The 20,023-nt window shown below is 52.1% G+C and overlaps 1 protein-coding gene and 1 long non-coding RNA gene across 5 annotated transcripts in view; one reads left to right on the plus strand and one right to left on the minus strand.

Moving 5' to 3' along the window:
- Positions 1-20,023, minus strand: part of Ttc21a (tetratricopeptide repeat domain 21A) — a 28,606-nt gene continuing 8,583 nt past the window's right edge. For 2 of the 4 annotated variants that reach the window (XM_013146349.3, XM_063225158.1), the window contains 23 exons: positions 19,054-19,152; positions 17,995-18,187; positions 14,427-14,524; positions 14,097-14,297; positions 13,390-13,519; positions 11,168-11,325; positions 10,763-10,978; positions 8,169-8,407; positions 7,450-7,530; positions 7,231-7,303; positions 7,026-7,136; positions 6,598-6,736; positions 6,363-6,466; positions 4,674-4,862; positions 3,867-3,977; positions 3,237-3,318; positions 2,280-2,430; positions 1,910-2,071; positions 1,610-1,790; positions 1,297-1,521; positions 506-626; positions 270-337; positions 1-189 (listed from right to left, as the gene is read on the minus strand). In XM_013146349.3, the coding sequence (XP_013001803.1) occupies positions 112-189; positions 270-337; positions 506-626; positions 1,297-1,521; positions 1,610-1,790; positions 1,910-2,071; positions 2,280-2,430; positions 3,237-3,318; positions 3,867-3,977; positions 4,674-4,862; positions 6,363-6,466; positions 6,598-6,736; positions 7,026-7,136; positions 7,231-7,303; positions 7,450-7,530; positions 8,169-8,407; positions 10,763-10,978; positions 11,168-11,325; positions 13,390-13,519; positions 14,097-14,297; positions 14,427-14,524; positions 17,995-18,187; positions 19,054-19,152 (3,210 nt within the window). In that variant the 3' untranslated portion in view covers positions 1-111. The remainder of the gene's footprint in view (positions 190-269; positions 338-505; positions 627-1,296; positions 1,522-1,609; positions 1,791-1,909; positions 2,072-2,279; positions 2,431-3,236; positions 3,319-3,866; positions 3,978-4,673; positions 4,863-6,362; positions 6,467-6,597; positions 6,737-7,025; positions 7,137-7,230; positions 7,304-7,449; positions 7,531-8,168; positions 8,408-10,762; positions 10,979-11,167; positions 11,326-13,389; positions 13,520-14,096; positions 14,298-14,426; positions 14,525-17,994; positions 18,188-19,053; positions 19,153-20,023) is intronic. The other 2 variants (XM_013146350.3, XM_003464109.4) reach the window with 2 other exon arrangements.
- LOC134470526 (uncharacterized) lies at positions 4,593-6,604 on the plus strand. Its single transcript, XR_010039469.1, has 3 exons — positions 4,593-4,687; positions 6,020-6,153; positions 6,400-6,604. It is a non-coding gene; the product is annotated as an uncharacterized LOC134470526 (long non-coding RNA).

Genomic DNA, 20,023 nt, shown 5'->3' on the forward strand with positions numbered 1-20,023 from the left:
TGAAAGAATACGTCATTTACTAAATTTCTTCTTCACTAATCCACTTCCTGTCCCTCCACGAGATGCTGCACATCAAAGGTTTCCACCAGCCATGGCCCCCTCCGGCCACAGTTAGGGCCTCAGTGACTTTTGAGCTTTTTCCAAAATTTCTTCTCTGATCTTGGGGTAGCTGGGGTGCTCCCTGAGGACCTGGTACAGAAACAGGATGGGCCTCAGCATCAGGCAGCGGTTCCAGCCACCACACCTCCCTGCCACCGCTGGTGCCTTACATTGTGGCAGACTTCTATGGCTTCCACAAATTTTTTGGCCTTCAGATAGTTGAAAGCGAGTCTGAAACCTGACCAGGGACAAGGAGATGATAGATGGTGGCACCCTGAGGAGGCAAGCACCCCCGGGGTTCCCCCAAGATCCTGGGTACACACCTTGAGTTCTGGTGTCAGGGTGGGGCCCTGGTGCCAACCTCCCTCCCCACACCTGCCATGGGCACCTTGGCCAGCTACCTTACCAATGGCAGGGTTGGCCTGATGGCTGTACTTCCACGCCAGCTCGTAGCTGGTGGCTGCGTCTTTGTAGGACTGCTCCTTCTCCATGATGAAGCCCATGTACTCATAGGCCTTGTAGCAGGACTGCAGGAAAAGCCAGTCAGTGCCCCCACAGAGGGTAAGCTACCACCATCCAGTGCCGGAGTTGAAGCAGTCTGTGAGCCACATTAAACCAAACCACACAGGGACTTGGGAACACACTCACTCTGCAAAGGACTAACTGTGTACCCCGAGTCCCTGCTAGCCCAATGCAGGCTGGCATAACAACTTTCTGAGAAGGGTGTTAGTGACACACTCCAACTCAGCAGATACTCCTCTACCCAAACTGAGCACTGGGACTCCCCCTGACCCCACACACTGCATCTGTCACCTTCTGTCCTCCCATACTCCCCTCTCCTGTCTTGACCTGTCACTAGCGCCCTCAGTTCCAGTCTTGGGATTCTGCCCACATGGACCTCCCATCCCACTTCCTCCAGTTCCTCCTTTTTTGTCTTTCTTTGTGGCAGGGTCTCACTATGTAGCTCAGGCTGGCCTTAAACTCAACTTGGTAGCCCAGGCTGACCTCTACCTTGCAGTGATCCTCCTGCCTCAGTCTCCTGAGTGCTGGGATTACAGGTGTGCACACCACACCCAGCTTCCAGTCCAGTTCCTACTCCACATCTCTGTCTTCAAAGCCAGTGCACCCCCTGGCTGTCCTGAACCTCCTGAGCCCTGCTTGCCCTCTCCACCCTTGGAAGCCAGGGTGCCACCTTGCCTTATTGTACTGGATGCAGTGGCGCAGTAGCTCCGTGGCGAGATCGAACTTGCCACCTGAGCAGTAGATATCAGCCAGCAGAAGCCAGCTCTTCTCCAGGTCCTCGGCTTCAGCCAGTGTCCACGGGGCCTTGGCCAGCCGCTTCAGCTGCGTGCGCGCCTTGGGGATCTGCTTCAGCAGCACGCAGGCCTGTGCCATGCCCAACAAGGCAGGGACACTGTCTTTCTACACAGGGGTTGGGAAGTGGGGGTAGGAGTGTCTTGGCTGCTGTCATCCGCCACGCTAACCAGCACCCCCAGCCCAGTTGGCACACCTCAGCCTGTGCGATCTCCAGGAAGGCTCCAAGTGCGGCCTCCACGTTGGCCTTCTCCCTGGTGGTCAGTAGGCAGAGGCTCTGCAGCAGCCGCAGCTGGGTCTGCCCAGAGGCCGAGAGCGGGTAGAAATCACGCAGCAGCTTCTCCGCAGTGCGTATGCCCTGCTGCTCAGATTCCTTCCTGGTGGCAGAGCCCTGGGCCTCAGAGGCAGCCCCAGCTGATTCCCCCGGAGGCTGCAGGTGACCCCCCATGCCCACCCCGCCTTCCACAGGCTCCTGCCCCTGCTCGCAGGTCCTTACTTGCTCTTGGTCAGTTGGTTCTCGAAAGCCTCTCCACCTACAAGCTCGTTGTCTGGATTCAGACAGATGTGCACCATGTAGTAGTTGGCCTTCTGACCCCAAGTGATATCCTTGCGGGCTTTGTTTAGGAACTTCAAGGCTTGGTTGGGCTGTCCTATGTGCCTGCCGGGAGGAAGCCGAGCATCAGGGAAGCAGATCCACAGAGTACAGGGAGAGGCGGGCTGTGTGTGAGTCCGAGAGACCTGGGGCTGGGCGGCGGGTCTCCTGGCTCCATCTTTCTGCTCCTATCAGCCTGAACGAAATCTTTCCATGTCCACTAGGGAAGGACTCTTACATATGGCTGCCCTCAACACACCCACACCCAACTCACCAGCAGTAGATGCCCCTGCAGTAGTTGAACCCTGGCTCCATAGGCACCCGGCTGGACATCTTCTGGGCAGATTGAAAGAAGGCAGGAGCCTCTTCAAGTGTGCCACTTCTTCGTAGCAGATCGATTAATTTATCCAATACCAAAAAGTTGTCTAAAATCAGAGGGCAGAGATCTCCAGGTTGTGAAGGCCAACAGCTGCATCAGGCAGAAGTGGCAGAGTGGCCTGGTAGGGAGAGAAAGCTGGGGTGCTGAGCCCCTAGGAGGAATCAGGAGACCCTGCCCAGCTGGGCCAAGCAGGCACATTCCTGCTGCAGTTTCTCAACTGAGTAATACTGCTTAAAATAGTAATGTTAGCAGTTAACATTCGCATACCGCGTAGTCTGCCTGCTCCTAGGTACTTTCCTACATATTAGTTACAGGATGAAGTAGGTTTCCTTACTGTTCCTGTTTCACAGAGGACAGCACTGAGCAAGCAGCAGTAAAGTATCTTGCCAGAGGTGCACTGTTTATGAGGATTCAGGCCAAGGCAGCCCAACCCCAGGGACTTGCTAGATCTAGGGCAGTCTGCTGAGGCCTGCAGTCTGGCCAGCAAGAACGGGTGCTCTTATGCTGCACTGAGTGGGAATTGAGCTGCCCAGCAGGGGAGAATTTACAGGCCCTCCAAGTGACCGTGACCTCAGAAGGGGCTGGTGTGGAGCCTCAGTGGCTGGGACCTCGGAACAGACAGGCTGTCCTGGACCTGGTGCCAAGCGCTTGGGACCAGAAACTGGCCCCTTGGACTCGGAAAGGGCCAGTACATCCACTGGGTCTTTATCAGTTTCCTGCCATGCTGGGAACAATTGGAGAGGAAGGGGCTTCCTCTGCCCAGTCAGGAAGGAGGGGAGAGGACGCACCCTGCTCCAGGAGGGCAGTCCCTGCTGGGTGGGAGCCCACAGGCAGTCCCAGCGGCTGAATTACCTGGTGCTTTCTCTAGAACTTGGTGGTACAGGTTAAAGGCTGCGTCGTAGTTCTGTTTTCTAAACATCAAGTCAGCCATCACCTGTCAGAGAGCACACAGGGGCTGGAATTCCCGAGGCAGCTTGACCTGGGGTTGGGAGAGCTGGGGGTGGTAAGCAAGGAAGGCAGGAAAAGGCTTCCCAGGCGAAGCAGCTTCCCGAGGCCTTGAGGGACGCTGCCAGGCAAAAGCCCACGGAGCCCGGGCCCCACCAGAAGGTGAGCACGGCACAGAGTTCCTTAATTCTTTCAGCAGAAGCCTGACCTCTGCCCTTAGGGTGGCCCTGGAAAAGGCTGAGGGGCAGAACTGGGAGGGTCTTTCACTACAGTGGGTGTGGCTTCCTGTAGCCAATTCACCGCACCCAGACCCTGGTACTAGCCAGGAGGTCGCTGCTGCTGCCCCCTGCTGGCCAGCCCACTCTGCCCACTTCAGGGTAAGCTGGAGACAGGTGCGGGTGCAGAGGCTTCTCGGCCTGAAAGCCCCTGGGCAGCGGGCCAGCAAGGCAGCAGTGTTTAGGGTTACGTGTCCAGGAAGCAGCCTGCATCTGGTCACAGGGCCCTAGGGAGGCCGAGGCGGTGTCTTGGTCCTCTTACCACAGAGGCGCTCTCGTGGGTCTGATCAGTCTGCAGGAGGACGGTGCAGTGCTGCTCACAGGAGTCCAGGTATCCCTGGAGCAGGGAGAGGCGCGCCAGCTCCAGCACCACCTGCAGGGAGGAAACTGTGGCCTGAGCTGCAGACCATCCCTTAGGAGGACCCCGACTCCGGGGCAGGTTCCTCCCTCTGCCTCTCTGCACCCACAGGCAGCTTCGGATGCATGACCACAGAACCACCTATGCTCTTATCTGTCCCCCCTTGTCCTCAGGAAACCTGGGGTCGAAGAACATGTCTTTCCCCACAGTGTCTCTGAGGCCTAGAACAGTAACTGATTCCCACTAAGTACCTTGAGATGAGTGTTTATGCAGTGAGAGAATGGGCCTGTTGCTAAGCTCTCCACTCTCCCTGCATGGATGCCAGCTACTCTCCCTCAGCTGGAAACACATTTCCCTCATGACTCCACGCCTGCTTGGAGGCTTCCGACCCAAGCAACTCTGGCGGCTGCAACCCTTACCCTCTCCCTGCCTCCAGAGAGAACCCAACATAAGCATACCACATAAGCATGACTTTCAGCAATTTCTTCTCCACACCTCCAGTGATGGCGAGAGTGAGCCTTTCTGGCCTTGCTCCAAGGGCCCCAGCAGGTGGGGGCCCAGGGCCAGCTGGCACAGACCTTACCCCAGAGGCTGCTGTGCCCTTTGTACCTGCAGCTTGGCAGAGAAGAACCTGACCTCTGCACCCACTCAGGGAGCTCAGGAAAGCACTGCGCCTATGAAGGAGCAGGGTCCCGGCTCAGGGCCACCTACCTTATTGTCAATGGGTGAGTAGGAGAGGGCTTCCTTGTAAGACTGCTCTGCCCTGGCATAGTCCTTCTCTGCCCAGTAGAATTCCCCGAACAGCATGCAGATGGAGGCCGCCAGTTGCTTCTGGGAGGGGAGCATTTCTGGTTGCTCTAGCGGAACCCGCTTTAGTATCCGAGACTGCAGGTTCAAGGCCTTGGGAAACCAGCAGAGCTGGGGTCAGAAACTCAGGGCCTGACATGCCAGTTCCCACAAAGTCTCGCACTTTTATTTCAGAGCCAGTAATGTCAGAAAGGACATCTTAAGTAACCTTGAGCAAAGCCAGATCACTTTGGACAGGGAAAGCTTCTCGTTGAGTACACAGAAAGTGAGCTGGCACTGTCCCCAGGGCAGGAGCAAAAGCCAAGGCACTCAGACACTATGGTCCTTAGCTGTGTCTCTATCATGCCTGAGGTCCTTTAGAGAACTGGTTTTGTTGGCCCTACCAGCTGGATCGAGCACACAGTAGGTGCTCGAAGCAGGCTGGGTTTTGATGAATGCATCTGTTCTGCATGTGCATCCCTGTTGGGAACTTGAGGTAGGCCCAGCTAATCCCCCTGACACAAAATGGTAGGTGAAGGACCGCCAGTGGAAAGGATTATTCCGGGGCCAAGTTAGAGGCCATGAGCAGCACTCAGCTTCTCCAGGGCTAAACAGAGGGATAAGAATTCAGTGGTCAGCATCTGAGAGGGAGATGTCCCTCCAAAACCACGGCATGCACAGTGGGAGACTTCCTTCTGGGAGGGGAAAGCGAGGAAGGTGTGCCAGGAACGCCGATGCTGGGGGACAGTCCAGGATGGAGGAGGCTGGGGCTGGGTCCTGGCAAGGCCTGATTCAGATCTCAGCCCCACCCTTGCTAGGACACATCTGATCTTGACCAAAAGGCCAGTTGTTAGTACGACATCCCTTGACTTTTAATGGCGTCATGGCCAGCTAAACCCACTGTATGCTGAAGATCCGGTAAGTCAAAAAAGCATTTAATACACCCAACTTCCTGTGTAGCGCACACGTGCTGCAGAGGGCTGTTTGCATCATTGAAAGCTCTAAAAGGTTCCCCAGCACTCTGTAGGCTGTCAGTGGTTTACTCCTGAGATGGAGTGGCTCACTGGGAAATGTGGCTGGCTGTCATTGCACAGCATCCTAAGCATACAGCACCCCACGTTACCAGTCCAGAAAAAGATCAGACTCCAAAGTTCAAAGTATGATTTCCACTGCATGGTGGGACTCTTACTTTCCTGCCATTAGTAAGTCATGAAATCCTAAGTCATGAGCATCTCCACTTAACTTTGCACACATATCTTGACTTCTGTTAGAAATGTGACAGTGTTTATCCCAAGTCACCGCTGGAAATTAAAGAACAAGAAGAGCCTAGCACAGAGCCTCGCATGGAGCTCTCAACGCATGGGGAGCCTGACACGGCCATCACTGTTCCTGTGTCACCCTTGAGGTGCGTCACGTCCGTTACCCTCCCCGTGCACTCTAGGGCCCCATCGTGGATGGACCAGCATGTGGGAATGAACAGACTGTGAAGTTCAGAGCAGGAGTCAGGGTCCTCTCTTGAGGAAGACATCTGGGACTTTTAGACCTGCAGCCCCTCCTTCCGTTTCAGCTGCCATCAGGAAATGGCAGATAAAGAGCAGAGTGCACATCAAGTACCTTGTTCAGAGTCTCTGACACCTCTTCTCTTTTATAGCTCTTATAAACCTTCGCCAGCAAAAGCAAGCACTTAACATCGTTCATCATGGATGGGATGTCTTTGACTGCCAAAAAGAAACTCAGATTAGTGCTTGGGCTACCGGAAAGCAGGACCCCAGCTGCCCTGGGAGAGACATGGGCACAGCGTGCAGTGTGCTGCCCCAGAGGCTAGAAGCCGTCTGGAATGCTGCCTCACCGAAGTCATGTTCCAGTGCCTGCTTCAAAACCTTTTCTGCTTTATTGAACTTCTTTAACTTCAGGAGCAGTTCAGCCAGATCGCAGCACAGAGAGTCCTGCCCGCTAATCTTCTGAGCAGCCTCATAATAATTAATTGCCTTTGCACGAACAGGAAATGGTCTCAGGGTCCGCTCCTGCACTGGAGTGCCTGACACCATGTCACCCCAGTGCCTACCCCTCAGAAGCCTTGATCGATCTAGTGAGTCCTCTAGCTGGCCCAGGGCTCCAGCCTGGGCCTAGCAGGAGGTAGGTGCTGAGTTGGCCCGTTGGCACCCCACTTAGCAGGGAGCTGGGATGCAAATGCAGCCACTCTCCCCCCACCCACAGCCCCACTCCTGTGCCTGCTGGGCCAGCCCTCCCTGCCCTGCCTGCCTGGGCCAGCCTGACCTTGGAGTACTGGTGTGTCTTCACATACGCTTGCCCAATCCTGCTGACCAGGGAGGCGTCGTGTGGGTTCTTCTTATAGGCCTCGTTGTACACCTCCAGGGCCTTCTCAGGCTGGTAGGGAGAGCAACTGTGAGTCTTCCTCTCAACTCCTCTAGAGAAGTGAGGCTGGGGGCCACGTGGCAAGGCTCTGAGGTCTCACACTCACCTCCTGAATCTTCATGAAAGCGTCGCCCAGGAGCAGGCTGGTGTGGGGACCCGGCAGATGTTCACAGAGCTCACTGAAGGAGAGACCAGGCCTGTGTGCCCTCCCATTCCTGGGTCCACCCTTTGCTTCCTTTTTCCTATTGTGGCTAACATCATTCACCATCCAGTGACCGGAGAGCCCAGTGTACACAACTCATGGTGCTGGCTGTGGCTTCCTTACCTGTCCAGACCTTCACCTCCACCCCTCCAGGGCCCTCTTCCTGAGGCAGCCAAGCTGTTCTCTGTTGCTTTTCCTGTTGTGCTGGAGATTGAACCCAGGCTTTCCTGCATGCTAGGCAAGTGCTCTACCACTGAGCTACAGCCCCAGCTCTACACTGCTTTCCTAAAGTTCCAATCTGGCCATGCCACCCTGCTGCTTACTGCTAAGCAGCACTCCCCTACCTCCTTCCCACTGCTAAGACAGCCTCCCCTACCTCCTGACCCCCACCTGAAACTGCCTACAGCTACTTATTCCTGAAGAAAGATGTTGAAAAAGTGTCCTTCAGGTCTTTCCACCAAATCAAAAGATGCAACAGCTTGAGGCTGCCCATCTTCAGTGTCCTGACACTGGTCCCATCCAAGTTACTGGACATCTCCCCAAGGAGGGGCACGGCCAGGGTCTGGAATGGGAATACATTCCATGGTTCCCTTAGCAGCTCCCCGGGAGCCAGGCCCATGGGGGCCACAAGCCCCCAAGGGGTGCAGAGGACGGAGAGGCAAGCAGGGGTGGGGGCTGATTCAGCATTCACACACAGGCAGGTGCTCTGACATATGGGAAATTCTATCCTTTGGCCAGATGCACTCTGAGGACACATTCTGCATACCCAGTTTAGAGAAACACAAACTGAAAGAACGTGGCCTGAGATACTATCAGTGTGCTGAGCTGTCACTGGAGCTCACCGGTAGCATCCAATGTAGAGGTAGGTATCTTTTCGGTTCTGCAGGTAGATGCTGGCCATCTTCTCCTTGGCTTCCATGTAGCAGGGTTGCTTGGATGTGATGTCCTTCAGCATGCTCAGGGCCAGGTCCACATTGCCCTTGCTCAGGGCCAGGTCCACATTGGCAATGGTGATGCTGATCTCCTCTGTCGTGCCGCTGAACTCGATGATGGCGTCCTGCATGACCTTGGTGGCCTCATGCTAAAACACAGCAATGAAGTAGACCTTTCACTGAGCATCCTCCACTAGAGGTGGCTCGACAACACTTACACTTCTCCTGGAGCTGAGGGGAGGCATGCCTGGTAAACCCTGACTCAAAATAATACTAAAGCCTGGGGATGTAGCTCATCATGAAGGCCCAGGGTTCAATCCTCAGGGCCTCAAAAAAACAAACAAAACAAAACCAGAAAGCTGGCCCAGCCAGCCGTAGGCAGGAAGGAGATGACCTCTCAGAGTCCTTGCCAGTGATCCTGGTGCTGAGGAAGGAGCCCAGGGAGCTCGGGGACACGGGACCTTCACGAGAACCTGCTCTCCAGCACCTCAGAACCCTCGCCATTCCCTCCTGTGTGAGAACTGCGGGCGGGTGCACCTGGTACTTCCCACTTTGGGCCAATGATATTTTAACGTTCTGCTGACCGGCATGTAAAGGTCAATCTGGTTACTCTGTCCTGTTCGGCACTTTTCCCCCTTGAATTCAACCTTTGTAGAAACTAAGGCTTCCATCTCCACCAGCTGTTGGCCTGCAGTGTTGGTTCCACCATCTCGCTCCTATCCTGGGCCCCTTAGGGTGTTAGGTGTAGGTTTCACTGCTTCTTTGGTTAAACCATTTTAGAAAGTCCTTTTTATTATTGTTATTATTATTTTTTTTTGGTGCTGGGGATTGAACTCACAACCTCACGCTTGCCAGGCAGGCACTTATGCAGCTGAGCTAAATCCCTGGTGAAAGTTCTTTTTATTTAGGTATATTTACTTCATATCATTATCATAAATATATGTTCTTCCATTTTTGTCAGTTTATTTTGTTTCTGCTTTTATATGCAGTTTGTGGTTTGCTTTATTTCTGCCTTGGACCTGTGACCTTGTTTCCTTTTATTTTTTATTTATTTTTGGGGGGGTAACTCATGATGAATTTGGTGGAAATAGTCTCTTTTTAATTCTTTTAATGATCATCTTTCTACCATGAAATACTTTTTTTTTTTTTTTGTCTTTTCCCTTTTTATCGGTACCAGGAATCGAACTCATGACTGCCTGCTTGCAAGGCAGGCGCTTATGCCGCTGAGCTAAATCCCCAGCCCCTTACCATGAAATACTTTGAGTAAACTTATTTCAGGCCCTTCCTTCTAGAGATGAGAGAAATTAGTGTATACTTCTTCCCACTTTCTTCCTAGTCTTCTCTTAAATTTTTGCATGTGGTATTATAGTGAAAGTATTGCTATTTTAAATTTAATATATTTTATTTCAAGAATTTAGCAATTAAAGCCTGGTGTGTGGCTCATACCTGTAATCCCAGCACTCCAGAGGCTGAGGCAGGAGGATCGTTGTGAGTTCGAGACCAGCCTGGGCTACAAAGTGAGCTCAAGGCCAGCCTGAACTGCATAGTAAGATCCTGTCTCAAAGAGACAAAAAAAAAAAAGAATTTAGCCATAGATTTAGCTTAGTGGCATAAGCACCTGCCTGGTGCAAGACTGTGAGTTCAATCCCTGGTACCAAAAAAAAAAAATTTAGCAATTATACTGGCTTAGAGGAAACATTACCAGTTATTCAGACATAGATTCATTTAGATTGGTTCTGTGGTTTATAGGATTTCTTTTTTTTTTTTTTTTTTTTTTTGTACTAGGGATCAAATTCAGGAACTGTTGGATTTCATTCTTATCCTATATCTCTAGTTTGATTTGTTGCTTTGGTTGGCCGAATTCTATGTACAAGTAGGTTTCTCAGAAGTGCTATCACTCTCGAATTAATCCATGTTAGTGTCTTTTATTGCTTTCCTATGAGAGCTATCCTGAGGGACCTTCTGGTTTTTAATGTTGTCCTTCTTTCTTCTTGACACCACAAGACAGGGCAGGCCAGAGGCCAGCGAGGCCAAGGTAATGTGCAGAGTGCAGCCCGTGGCTCTTATTGCCTGTTCTAGCGAGGTTGGCCAGATGCTTCCTGCCTCTGTCCATCCAGAGCCCCTGAGGCCTTGAGGCTGCCCCCAACAGGTGAGTTTATGTATTACAGCACTCAAGGGGGCTCAGCTCATAAAGACTGCGGTTAGCACCCACTAGACTTACAGGATGCCCAATCCACACAACCACTAGTGGTGGCCCTGATGGCCCTGCATGCTCTGCCTCTCTGGAATTTTCATGGGGACAGTGAAGTGGGCAAGGGCCATGTCCTGGAGGACCCAGGACTCGTCTTGAGGGCAGCTCCTAATGAAGTCGCTAGGCCAGGAAGAGCTGGGCTCTCAAAGGTGTAAGAACAGCAGTACTACACAATGAACACTGGCAGAATCACACAGCCTGACCTTTGGGCCAACCTGCTTAGGTCCAAGGGAGGCAATGAGGCCCTTCTTACCAGCTCTCCGTTCAGCCGGAGGGCACTGACCAGCTCCAGGAGGATGGACACCCGCTCACTGGGCTGCACAAAGGGCCTGCGGGTCTTCCTGCCTTCTTCTGCCTTCAGGGTGGGCAGTTTCATGATCATTTTCAGGGTCTTTATGGCCTCCTGGTAGTCCCCGGATTTGTTGAGGGCCCTGGCCTTGATCAAGTGATACAGTGGGTGGTCTCTGACCTGGAAGGCACACAGTAGCGCGTGAGGTCCAGCTCGCTGCCCCTGCAGCTCACAGGAGGGGAGCCGGGGAATCGGGGCGCTGCCCCTGCCTGTAGCCACCTAAGGTCTAAGAGGTAATGGGACATGTAGGGCCTATAGCCTGCTGGGTTTGGGGTGCTGAGTGGGCCACAGGGCACAGAGGACTCCCACCTGGAAGTTGTGGCTGACGCCCAGCTCTAAACAGTGGGAGCACATGGCAAAGTTGCCCTGCACTAGGTAGATCTGTGCCATGAGGAGGTGGGCATCTGTGGAGGTGGGGTCCAGCTCCAGGCAGCGCTGCACGGTGCTCTGTGCATTCTCCAGCTCTCCTGCAGATCACAGACAAACCTCCACCCTGGGTTCCTTGGGGCCCCAAGAGGGAGAGGCAGAATGGGTTTTCCAAGCCTCGAGAGTCAGAAACACCTGTGCTGGCCATTTTAACCAGTTCTGTTCCTGTTCTCCTAACACAAACCATACACTGTTGCCCTGACCCAGACAAAAGTCAAGACACTCAAAGCTTGGTGTGACACTGCCTTGTCCCTGTAACTCACAGGGGGCTGATGAAGTCATTTGGCTGCTGTACCATCTGCAAGCTCCAGGAAATACATCTGAAGCTCAATCTAAGCTCCACATCTAAGCATAGAACAAAACTTACCAACGTCAGCAAGCTAATAGAGTTTACAGAGCACCCTCTATGTTCAACACATGAAAAACACTGTACAAAGTCACATATCTGTACAACCCTGGGAGGCTGACATTAGGGATTCTTGCCTTTCACTTATATTTTACTTATTCTCTGGGTTGTTTTGAGAGAGGGTCTCCCGCTATAACTTAGGCCAGCCTTGAGTCCACTATGGACCCCAGGATGGCCTCGAACTCCTCTTGCCTCAGCCTGGCGAGTGCTGAGATTACAGGCATGAGCCACCATGCCTAGCTCATTTTTAATTAGTATTGCTTCTTGCTAGTGCTGGGGCTATACCCAAGGCCCCTCGTGCATGTTAATTCTACCACTGAGGTGTGTTCTCAGCCCTGATCCCTGTCTTTCACATGTGGGTCCTAGGGCTCCAGTAACATAAACTGCTTAGCTCCAAGGGACACATTCTGCATTGAAGCCGAGCCCGCAGGCTTGGGTAGGAGAGGGGTACCCTGAGACTGGGACCTCCTGAGGACAGGCTGATGCTTACAGGGAGAGAGTATGAGGGAGCCTCCTCCCTCTGCCTTCAGGTCCAGCAATCCTCTGGCTTGGGATCCATAAATTGATGGGTGGAGCATGCCTGCTTCCTGGTCCCAAAGGCCCTGCTTCCTCCTGCGTGCTATGGGAAGGTGGGAACCCCGCCATGGCAGCCTAAGCACCTAGACACTTCACTTTGGTCCCAACCTGCTGGAAGCTCCTGGCACAACTCAGAGAGCCCTCCCTATCTGGCCTTGAACCCAGACAACCTTGATGACATAGGTAACCCTGGACCCAGACGGACAAAGGGTGAAACAGAGCTTTCAGTAGACTGAGATGTGATGTGCTGCCGGAGGGCAAACGCATGGCCACACTACTGTGTTCTGGACCCAGCGGATGCTCCCAGGCCACCAGACCTGGGCTGGGTTTTCAAGATAGGGTGAAAGGTTTCATTGAGAGACCTGCAGGGGAGGGGTCCTGGAAGATCAATGTGGCACCCACAGAAAGCACTGGGGGCCCTGAAAGCCTCATGATCCCTTTTCTCCATGCTGTCTGTGACCTTTTTCTTTTTGCAGTACCGGGGATTGAACTCAGGGCCTTCATGTGAGCATAAGCTACATCTGCAGCACTTTTTAATCTTTTGAAAATCTGAGACAAGGTCTCGCTGATTGCTAAATTCCCCTGGATGACCTTAAATTTGCAATCTTTTGGCCTCAGCTTCCCAGAGTGCTGAGATTCCAGGTGTGCAGCACAGTGTCTGGCTCTCACAATCCTTTTTTTTTTTTTTTGGTCTTTTTTGTTTTTATTGGTACCAGGGATCGAACTCACGACTGCCTGCTTGCAAAGGCAGGCGCTTATGCTGCTGAGCTAAATCCCCAGCCCCCTCTCACAATCTTTTTAACACTGACACTTCCATCTCTGCCTCCTTCCTGCTTTAGTTCCCTCTGTAGCCTGCATGCCTGTGACAGATACTGTGTCCTGACAGGGATGCCAGCTCTGCATCACAGAAGCTCAGTGACTCTCACCTGCACAGATCAAGGAAGTAATCGCAAAGAGACCTGGGTGGGAGAGGCCCCTGCTGGCCAGGGTGAGCGGGAAGGCAACTGGGGCCTGGGGGCTGGAGGTGGTGTGCAGGCACAGCCAGGAGCAATTGTTCCCTGGATGTAGACGACTTCGGGAAGGAGGCTTGGCACACCGTGGTGCAGGCAGACTGGGAGCCTACCTGAGAGGTACTGGACCTGACCCATCACATACAGGGGGTCTATCAAGGCAGGGGCCGCCTTCACCACTGGATTCAAGATCAGAGCAGCTTGTTTAAGGAGTGGAGACACGAGCTGGCCTGGCGCCCGAGGCTGTGGAGACACAAGGACCTGATTGGGTGCTTTGCCCCTTTCTAAGACAGGCACCCACAGCACTCTCCGTGCACACTTGTGGCTTCTCTCCCCTCTGTACCACCCAGTGCTGGAGTAGGAAGCCAGAGAATGGGGACTTTGTTTTGTCCACTGTCCTCAGCACCTAGTGTGGTGTCTGGCACTCAGTAACATCCTCAGTCAGTATTTGTTGCCTGACTCACTTATTACAGGGTGCTGTAGGGAATATTAAAGACTTTTAAAATTATGATCTTTGTGAGGAATCCTGAGTTGCTGGCAAAGCAGGACAGGTAAGTGTAGACTGACAGAGTTCTTAGAAACCGTCTAGAAGAGGGAGCCATATTCTTGCTGAAGTACAGGCATGGGGCAGGGCCGGTGTCCTGATAGACACACAGGGCTCTGGGCTTCACCAGGATGTCAGCGTTTGCATCAGAACCACCCACAGGGGACCTGCATCCTGCATCCTGCACACTCGAGTGTGGAAAACACTGGGTTCCTTGGCTGACCCACGCACAACAGCCTGGTGACACAGGACAGGGAGGGTGGATCCTCCCCTAACCTGCTTGGGGCAGAACTGCAAATACTCCTTGGCAATGCAGACCAGGAAGGGGGGGTCCAGCTTCTCGAGGTACTGGGGGCTCAGAGGCAGGCCCTGCACATTGGAGAAGTGCAGCTCCGCCGCCTCCTGCAGGAGTGCTGTGACCTCCTGCTCTCCCTTGTGCTTCTTAGATGCCAGAAGGGCTTGGAGGAAAACCAGCACCTGCAGAAGACAGTCGCAGAGCTAGCATCAGCCTGGGCAGAGTCGGGCAGCAAAACCGAGGGGGAGCCCAGGGGTGGGAGGACAGCGAGACAGGGCCCTGGAGCAGTCCATTCTCCCGGGGGGACTGACCTCGGACCTCCCCAGGGACTGCTGCACCTCCTTCAGGAACTCCAGCTGGTGCTCGGCCTCCTCCAGCTCATCTTTCAAGATGTGGCACCAGATAGTCCCTGGGAGCAGGATGGAGTAGAGATGAGCAGCCAGCTCGGAAGCAGAGCCAGTGGCCACCAGGTCAATGGGTTCATGAGCCAGGCAGGAAGAGGTCCTGGGCAGGTGAACTGACACCTTTACAAACTGAACAGGGAGACCTGAAACCCTGAGATGACATTAAAACATAGCCCTCGTGTATCCTCTGTTGTCTCTCTAGTGACCACAACTGTTGATAAGTTGGGCTCTGTCCCTTCAAACATTTACTTAAATACAGATATTAACGTACATGAACACACCTCCCAGCTCAGGGAGTGCAGTCAGCGGTAGTGGTGTTGCCTGGCATGGCTGAAGTCCCTGCATCCTCAGCACCATAGCAAAGCAAATCCACATTTCTAGGTATGCACGTGAGCATACCAATTTCTTTTTAAACATAAAGGGAATCTAGTTCCCTAGACACCATCCTACAACTTGCTATTTCCACCTTATAAACAGACTCTCCCACTGCTTCACGAAGATCTACCCCACTCTCTTCAACGATAGCATATGCACCGACTGGGATGTAACCAGGTTGCATAACTGTTGGCCACTTCATTTCATGTTCAGTTCATTTCCAATGTGTAAATATCACAATGCCACGGTGAACATTTCCTAGCTTCAGATTTTCCAAAGAAAGCTGTAGTGCACAGGTAATGTGTTTATATATATATATACATTTTTTTTTGGTCTTTTTCGTTTTTATCAGCACCAGGGATCGAACTCATAACCGCCTGCTTGCAAGGCAGGTGCTTATGCCGCTGAGCTAAATCCCAGCCTGGTAATGTATATTTAAAATATCATGGACAAGCCAACTTGCCCTCCAAATTTTTTTTTTTTTTAGTTTACAGTACTATCAAGAATTTTAAAGTGTCACTTTCCCAAAACTTTGCTAAAAGTTTTAATCTTTACCAGTACCAAAAGTATTCGGATTTTTCATGACCAGGAAGAATTAGTATTTTTCACATTTTTGATGTCCTTATTCTCCTGTGAGTTTCCTGTTCATAGTTTGTCTGTTTCGTGTGATTTCCCCCCTCTATATATAAAGATCATTGATCCTTTGTTGCATTTTCCTTTAGTTTGCCATTTTTTTTCTTTTGGTACCAGGAATCGAACTCAAGATCTCATGCTTGCCAGGCAGGCACAGTGCTGCTGAGTTACATCCCTGTCCCTATCATTTTAATTTTAACTATTTTTGTGATCTAGTACATTAAAATTTTTAGACGAAAAGGTGAGATATTTTCCTTTATAGCTTCTGAGTTTTCAGTCTGCTTTAGAATCCCTAGGGAAACTCACATTTCAGTTACTTTTATATTTAAAAATAATTAAGGTAAAGTGGAGCCCATACGGAAGAAAAGCCAAGGCAAAACAAAACAAAGTAGTATTTACTTCAACTGGAATCTGGTGCTCGAAGTGGACTGACCCTCATGGCTTTCATAAAGGAAAGTCAGGGGTCTGTCCAGGAGTTACTGGATAGCCTGTCCGCTGGAGACCAGGCATGTTATGCCCCATTCATCTAATTTGTTCATTCCAGCCAGCACTGGCTTCCAGGTGACTTCATTACTGTGGTTTTATGATATGTTTTGATGTCAGGAGGGAAAACTTGCTGACCATTCTGGTTTGTTCCAGAATGTTCTCTTCAGCGCCATCTTAGTTTTCAGTTTTGGCCATTGCAATATTTGACCTGTTTGAGGAACTTTTTACTTTGCCATCATGTTTTTAATTTCTGGCAACTCTTTTTTGTTCTCTGTACCTTCTTCAGCACAGTTATGTTCTTAACTGATAACAACGGTCTCTTTAAACTCCAAAGGTAGTTTGGGCAAAATGTCTTTATACAGTGGGACTGCTTTTTGCTCCTCAGACTTCTAGATTTACAGCAGTGACTATGGGTAGCTGGGAAGATTTCTCAGTTGTTAAGGTTGCTGATTTTCCCTGACAGGCCCTAAACAATGGTGACCCCAGGACTGTGGGTAGGACAGGCCTTCTGATCACTGCATGTTCCTGCCTGGCCACCGGGGCTCTCCCTGAAATGAGGGGAGGGCTCGGCCTGCGGGGTACACGCTAGGGGCTTTTGCCTGTGTGCTGAGCACCCAAGGTTTATGTTCTCCAAGGTCCTGTTGGTGGTCGCAAGTCATCTGGGGCCTTGGTCTTCTCTCTCCTGCCTCAGTGGCAAGTAAAATCTCTTTAATTCTAGGCTTTAAACCTGGGGAAGTTCCGAGAATCCTGCCATTACCTTGATAACTGTCCACTGACATGCTTTTCCACCTGCTTCTGGTAGCTCTGAGCTCCATTCTTTTGTTTTCCTGGAGCTCTTTGGGGAATGTTGGTCTATTTCTTTGGCCAGCCCATCTCTGCTTTTGCTGCTTTACAGGGTTACCAGAACTGCTCGACATTTTCATACATTTGATACCATTTGCCCTCCATGTCCACAGAAGATAACTTTTTCTGATCCTAGGGCTATAATAGACTCATGATCTCTTTAAAATGTCTTTCATTAGCCAGACATGGTGGTGCACGCCTGTAATCCCACCACTGGAGAGGCTGAGGAAAGAGGATTCTTGCAAATTTGAGACCAGTCTGGGGCTACAAAGTGAGCACAAGGCCAGCCTGAACTGCATAGCGAGACACTGTCTCAAACCAACAAACAAACAAAAAAGTCCTTCATTATTTTTCTGGGAGTTAGGGATGGAGGAGAAGGATGGTTCTGAGGGGCCAGCCTAATGTGCTGAACCAAAAACTGAGATCAACTACTCTGACAACTGCATTATCCTGAGGGGGAAGTGACTGCCCATGCACAGCTCCCTGGAGCCAGGCCAAGCAGCAGCTGCTGCGAACACCGGAGCTTACGGCTCTTCAATCCCAGCTAATCTGCTTTCTGCATGGAAGTGAGGCTTTAAAATATATGAAGAGCAAAATAAAATGAAAACAGGTAAAGAGCAAAATAAAAACGAAAATAACGCTCCTGTTTTCCACCAGGCTGAGTCCTTCCCTACCTCCACCTGACATTTGTACCAAGAACAAAAGCGTCTGGACAGACAGGAAGTAAAACTATTGAAACTCCTGTGCATGGCAGCCTCGTTGCTCAGGGACCTTCCCAGAGAGAGCTGCAGAGGGGAGGCTGGGGTGCTGTGCGTGCGTGTGTGTGTGTGTGTGTGTGAGAAGAACAGGCTCCAGTGTTGCCTGTGAGCCTGAGAAGAGGCAGGGCCCACAATGAGGAGACTGGCCTTCCAGGGGAGGGCAGTCCAGTAAGGATGGGAGGGTCTGGCGTGGACTGCGTGTGTCTCATCCCAGCCTGGGTACCTGCATGACTCTTCTGTGCAGAGGTCTGGGTTCATGGGAAGGTGGCTTTGCACATCACCGCCCCAGCCCACAATCTGGGAGAATGCCCATGAGGGACAGCCTGATTGCTACTGCATACCCGCCTCCCACCCCGCCTGGCCTGCCCGCCTACACAGACCTGCCAGTGCAGCCATACTGTTCTCTCCGAGTTTCATGGCCTTTGAGTACCACAGAGCTGCCTCCTTCTCTTGGTTCTGCAGGATGAAGAGGTAGCCCAGCTCTGTGGCCACCTGGGCACAGGAAGGCACGGCCAGGAAGATGCGCTCCATGAAGTTACTCACTAGCTGTAGGATTGCCCGGTGCCTTCCACACTGTAGAGAGCAGGCATGGGGCAGAGATGGGATAGGGAAAGTGAGTCCAGCAGGGCTAAGCAAGGCCACATCAGAAAAGGGACACTGGCAGGCCTGGGGAGGACCATGACACTTCCTAAGTCTCAGCAGCTATGTCTACAGAGCTGTCCATCTCTTAAAGAGATGCCACCAGCCACATCTGGGTGCCTACTTATGGCCACAGGGTCTTCTAGGGCACTCATTGTGTGGCTGCAGTAACTGGCCAAGAAGTCACCAATAGTTTTTTTTTTTTTTTTTTTTAACTGAAGCTGGGTAACAGAGGCTCTTCAATTCTGATAGCCCAGAGTGTGGTCGTGTCCTGGGAACAAGGATGAGGGACTCGGATTCACAGGTGGAGGGAAAAAGTTATTGGTGGCATCTGCAAGGCAGTGCTGGCCTTGCACTGAGCCCCTGAGGCCCAGAACTGCTTGTGTTCTTACAATTCCTTCTGGTCAATCTTGCTCTGGGGCTGAAGAGTCTCACTAAGACACAGATTGTTTGCAGTCTGGTCTGTTTGGCCCTTTCCTGATGTCAGAGAGCCCGGACCTTCCCAGATCACTCCCACAGAAACAATGCGGGCACTGGGCCAGTGCTGACTACCCAGGGGCAAGGCCACTCTCGGTCCCCAGAACAGTGGCAGTGCCCTAAAACAGTTCCAGACACATCTCTCAAGTCTTCACAGCATCCCCAAGGCGCACCTTGGCCAAGGATTCACAGTACTAGGGCTCCTACCTGACAGGCCCACTTGAGGGGAGGGGACCAGGCAAGTCACTGAGGGAGCTTCTGGAAAGTTGAGACTTGTGCTAAGGAAAGCACAGAGAATCACAGACCAGGGGATGCCTTCTTACCAGTCTGCAGATCACGAGAACTTTCTTCAGATGGAGGCTTGGATTTTGAGGCTCTCTCCTCTCTAGTGCCTTAATCAGATTTCTAACATGATCAGTAGCCTGTAGAAATAAAAAAGAAATTGTCAAAGGCAGTATGTAAAACCAGAGGTGGGCAGTGACTCTCAGTCCTGGCTGCACATTTGTATCAGCTGGGAGATTTTATAAAAACTGCCCATGCTAGCTGGTGTCATCCTGAGATTCAGGCTTAACCAAACGGGCACATCCCAGGCTTCTGTGCTCCTCCCAGGATCCCTAAGTGGAGCCTTAGGGAGCATCCTTCCCCTGAGCGCTGGTGCTGAGTAACACTTCCTGTCAGACCCGCCGGGCAGCAGCAGGAGTAAGCCCCTCTGTGCCCACACTACAGCCCAGCAGGCCAGCAGTGAAGCTCCCGGGCTGGCCAGGCCTTCCCTCCATTCTGACCTAAGTCAATCACATGGGTGTCTCTCTGTCCTGCCAGTGAACCCTCCCAACAGCCTATAAGTTAATGTCACTATCTAAACTCTTTACCCAGGAGCAGGGAGTCCTGAGTTCTAGCTGTAAAGGTATGCCAAGAGAGGAACTCAGGGCGGCAGGGCCCACTTTGCTCAGGAAGTGAGGACAGAGTGAGACCAGACCTGGGGATGGGGCGAGGAACAGGCCGCCGGGTTTGGCTGAGCCTCAGACAAGGCCCAGGAAGGCTGGCCTAGGAGCCCAGGAAAGCCCTGTTCTCTTGTTCCCCGCAGTGCGGACAGCAGCCTCCACCTCACGCTGTCACAAAACCTACAACCTCCGAGGTGTGCAGAGATAACTAGAGGCTTCCTGTCCTCCCCAGCACCCACCAGACACTCTCAGTTTCCACACACTCCACAAGGCAACATCTTCTCTTTACTCAAACTGTGATATTTAAGCAAAAACACACCCTTTTTGAAAAGAACCTGTTTGAATACTGACA

Source organism: Cavia porcellus, unplaced genomic scaffold (genome assembly GCF_034190915.1).
Source record: "Cavia porcellus strain 051 isolate PalLab524CR breed Dunkin Hartley unplaced genomic scaffold, mCavPor4.1 scaffold_15, whole genome shotgun sequence".
Taxonomy (NCBI): domain Eukaryota; kingdom Metazoa; phylum Chordata; class Mammalia; order Rodentia; family Caviidae; genus Cavia; species Cavia porcellus.